This window comes from Pungitius pungitius, chromosome 16 (genome assembly GCF_949316345.1).
Source record: "Pungitius pungitius chromosome 16, fPunPun2.1, whole genome shotgun sequence".
Taxonomy (NCBI): Eukaryota; Metazoa; Chordata; class Actinopteri; order Perciformes; family Gasterosteidae; genus Pungitius; species Pungitius pungitius.
The window spans coordinates 13,973,936-13,977,754 of NC_084915.1; the positions used below are offsets into that span (position 1 = coordinate 13,973,936).

Sequence of the window (3,819 nt, forward strand, 5' to 3'; positions counted from 1 at the left end):
GGGCAAACAGATCAGGGAGGCAGATGAAGAAGAAAAGGGATCAGCATTTCATCCCGGCTATAATTCTCCATAATTACCCGCATGGGGCCCGTGTTTACACACGCACTCTCATGAGGTTAGAGTTAAGGCTTATTCATTACCCAAGCTTAACTTGTGATAAGGCTGTGGCACAGATATTGTTTTTGGCAGCTGATATCCGGTAATTCCCTTACTTAAACTGAAATACCAACACGAGGGACATTTATGTCCTCAACTTTTCAAAGAACGTCTCACTGAAATACTCAAAGGAAGAAAGAAAAAAACTCCCAGTAGCCATTAAATAATGTTAACGTCGTTCTAGGCGAAACGTAATGATGGCATTTAACATCACTTAACATACTGCACATTCATATTTGGACCTGCACGAGGAGGGAGGCGCTGATCTCAAGCTCTCCGCCCAACTCGCGTGGGAAGTGGCTTTAATAAAATTAATAACAATAATAATCACCCCACAGTTAAGCTGCAACTGTTGCACGTTACCGCTCAGAGCTCAACAGCGAGTCCGTCCGTTTCCGACAGTCCCTGAAGCCACCACCCGCTCGCTCGTAAACAACTTGCGGCGCACTGATTGGTCAAAGTTGAGCCCCGTTACGACGTGACGCGCCTCGCTCGCTCGCCACGGACTGCTTGACAGCTCCATAACAAAGCGCTCCCCCCGGAGCGCCTCCTCACCTGGCCCTTTAGCCTCCGCCGAGCCGCCTCGGAAGTTCACTCGCATTTCTCTTGGATTTTTTTTGGAGACCCCGGACGACAGATGGCTTCTCGGGAGACCTCTAACGACACGGGTTGCAGTTCGTCCGAGGAGGACAGCAACCGCGCGGACTCGACGGAGTGCGCGTCGGAGGAGGAGAAGAAGAAGGAGGAGGAGGAGGAGAGGAGGTCCCCGGCGGCGCGGCGGCACCATCCGTTCAGCGTGGAGGCGCTCATGTCGGGGAGGAAGACGGACGGTCGCGGCGGAGACGGAACCCGCCGCAACCCGGAGGGAGACCCGGTGGCGGTGTCTCCGCGGGTGCTGAGCTCCCTGTACCTGTACCGGGAGACGCGCAGCCCTCCCGGGGGGAGTCTGAAGAGGCTGGCGGCCGTGCCTTCGTCCCCCGTCAAATCCGAGGCGTCAGAGCCCGAGGACTGCGCACCGTGGGTCACCAGCGGCGCGTTTTCCACGCAGCCTCGTAAGTGTTTCCTGCGCTGTGGAGCCTTTTCAACTACTGTTTATTTATATATATATATATATATATATATATTTAGATGTGTTACAACCGCACTACCTACAAAATCAGTAATCCATTTAGGTTTGAACAGTTTGAGGTTAAACTCCCTTAATTCAGCTATATATGTCAGGGGTTAATGTTCGTTGGAGCAGACTACTGACACACGTAAAGTGTGTTGTCTGGTAAAAAGAAATCAGGGCTTTAAATAAGAAAAAAAAGTGCATCCTGATATCCACCTTTCAACCATGTTCAAATTGTAGCCGACTGATCAATAAATAGGCCACAAGTAGACGCCACATCCAGAGGTTATTCGTAGAATTCTACAAAAGTCAGTTGAATAGATTTTGATTAAAAAATCCTTTGTCTCTTCTCTACTAGTTCACGTCGGCCCGGGCTGTCCGTTGAGGAAGCACAAGACCAACAGGAAGCCCCGCACTCCCTTCACCACGTCTCAGCTCCTGGCCCTGGAGCGCAAGTTCAGGCAGAAGCAGTACCTGTCCATCGCCGAGCGGGCCGAGTTCTCCTCGTCCCTGACGCTGACCGAGACACAGGTGAAGATCTGGTTCCAGAATCGCCGGGCAAAGGCCAAGAGGCTCCAGGAGGCCGAGCTGGAGAAACTCAAGATGGCCACCGACGCCAAGACGGCGGCGGTGGCGGCGGCGGCGGCGGGCGGGGGCTTACACCCGGGCTTCACGTTACCGCTGTCGCTGGGCCCCGTGTCCCTGTACGGACAGTCGTACTCCGCCTTTCACCACCACCACCACAGACCCATGCTGCCCATTTCACCTTTAGGACTGTACGCTGCTCCTCTGGGCTACGGCATGTACCACTTGTCATGAGTGGAAACCCAACAAAATGGAAATATCCCTGACTGAATCTCCCCCCCCCCCCCCAAAAAAAAATCGTATGTTTTTAATATACCTTCTGCACAAGGCGTGTTTGAAATCGACTTTACGAGCACTTAAAGTCAAATAAGAAACCTATTATTTTCTTACAAGGATGAGAGAGAAGCTTCCCGTAGATCTCCCGGTGCCCCTCTGCGCTGCCTGTTTACGTGTCTGAATGAGAGGGGGGGGTCACGCTCCAGCTGTTCACGCTCTCCCCCCCTTGTTTACTTTTGCAATAATTGAGCTCGGCGGAGGACTTGCACTGGGCACAATAACACTCCTCATTCCATGCAGTGCCTTGTGTGTCGGAAAGGCCTTAATATCAAGACACGTTGTGTGTGTGTGTCTGGAGTAAACTGACCAAACTGTTTCACTGAAGCATTCTTATAATTGCCATTCTACGGAAGGGTCTGCCTTGGAAACACCGCGATCCTAAAGACAGACCGATTCAGGTTGGTGTGCTCTCGGAGACGGGGGAGGTCTAACCCTAACCCTCGCATTATCCCACACCAGGACAATTTCACACAAGCCTCTTCATCTGTTATCTTCAGAAACAATAAATAACCATCTCTTTGAACTATAATTATGTGGCGAATGTATGCCTCATGTTGTCCTATTTATGTGATAATATGGTTCAAAAGTTCGGACCAAAAGTGTATTTATAGTGGTGTTCCTGAATGTCCCTTTGAAAGGGCCATACGTTGTTCTATGCAGTTTATATAGTATATATTTTCCACTAATGTTTTCTCATTCAAATGAACAAAACAATTAAAGCTTTACAGACTCTTTTCTCTAAAATGAATTACTTTTTTTATTCACGTGTAATAAAAATAATGTGTAAATATGTGCAAACATGTGCATTTGCGTGTCGTAGGAAACCAGCAGAAGCAGCTCATACGACTGCTCCGTGTGTGTGTGTGTGTGTGTGTGTGTGTGTGTGTGTGACATTGTGTGGTTTAATCTCCAATTTGTTTCCCCCCCAGAAGCTCAGTGGTCAGTTCAAGGCGATGTGTGACAAAACCATAAATACTCCCACATATCATTCGACTTTTTACATAGTTCTTATTAGTCATTAGTGAACTGTCATTTTCAATGGTTTTGTTAGGATGCTTCGTTTGTAGACAAATACAGCGTGCCGTGTTTCTTGCAATCATCAACGTTCCCTCACTGCGTTGTTGTATCTTCTGTCAAATCCTTCTCTTCCCACCCGCGAATCAAAGCAACCTTTACTTTTGATTGAAGTAGAAATGATGCTCCTGAAGTGATGAAGTGAGGCTTAGCAACACTTTCATGTACTTGAGATTTGCTTAACTCGCACTAAAAACGTCATATATTGATTCTTCCAGCACCTCGTTAAATGTGATGTTCATAACCACAACTGACCGAGGATGGAATTAGCAGGTTGAGTCCGGAGGTGTGTGTGTCTGTGTGTGTGTGCGTGTGTGTGTGTGTGTTGGGCTGCTAAAAGGTGATTTTTCCTTTGTTGCAATTTAGGTTCCAACTTCCTAGCAGGAAATCATTGATGAGCAGCAGCACATTTAGGAGGTTTTCCTTTGATCAGAACAAGGCAGGCAGAGGGAATAGTTTACACAATCAGCCTAATGAAGTGCAGATTGGCTGCAGCTCTGTCGCCAAACATCTAGTTGGTGGCAACTGCTGGAGGGGTGTAGCATCCCAGCGGCGGT

At 48.6% G+C, this 3,819-nt stretch overlaps 1 protein-coding gene across 1 annotated transcript; it reads left to right on the top strand.

Annotated features, from left to right (window-relative positions):
- Window positions 1-509: 509 nt before the first annotated feature.
- msx2b (muscle segment homeobox 2b) lies at window positions 510-2,977 on the top strand. Its single transcript, XM_037468503.2, has 2 exons — window positions 510-1,208; window positions 1,626-2,977. The coding sequence occupies exons 1-2, from the start codon at window positions 794-796 to the stop codon at window positions 2,084-2,086; spliced, it is 876 nt and encodes a 291-aa protein (XP_037324400.2). The 5' UTR covers window positions 510-793; the 3' UTR covers window positions 2,087-2,977.
- The last annotated feature ends 842 nt before the right edge of the window (window positions 2,978-3,819 follow it).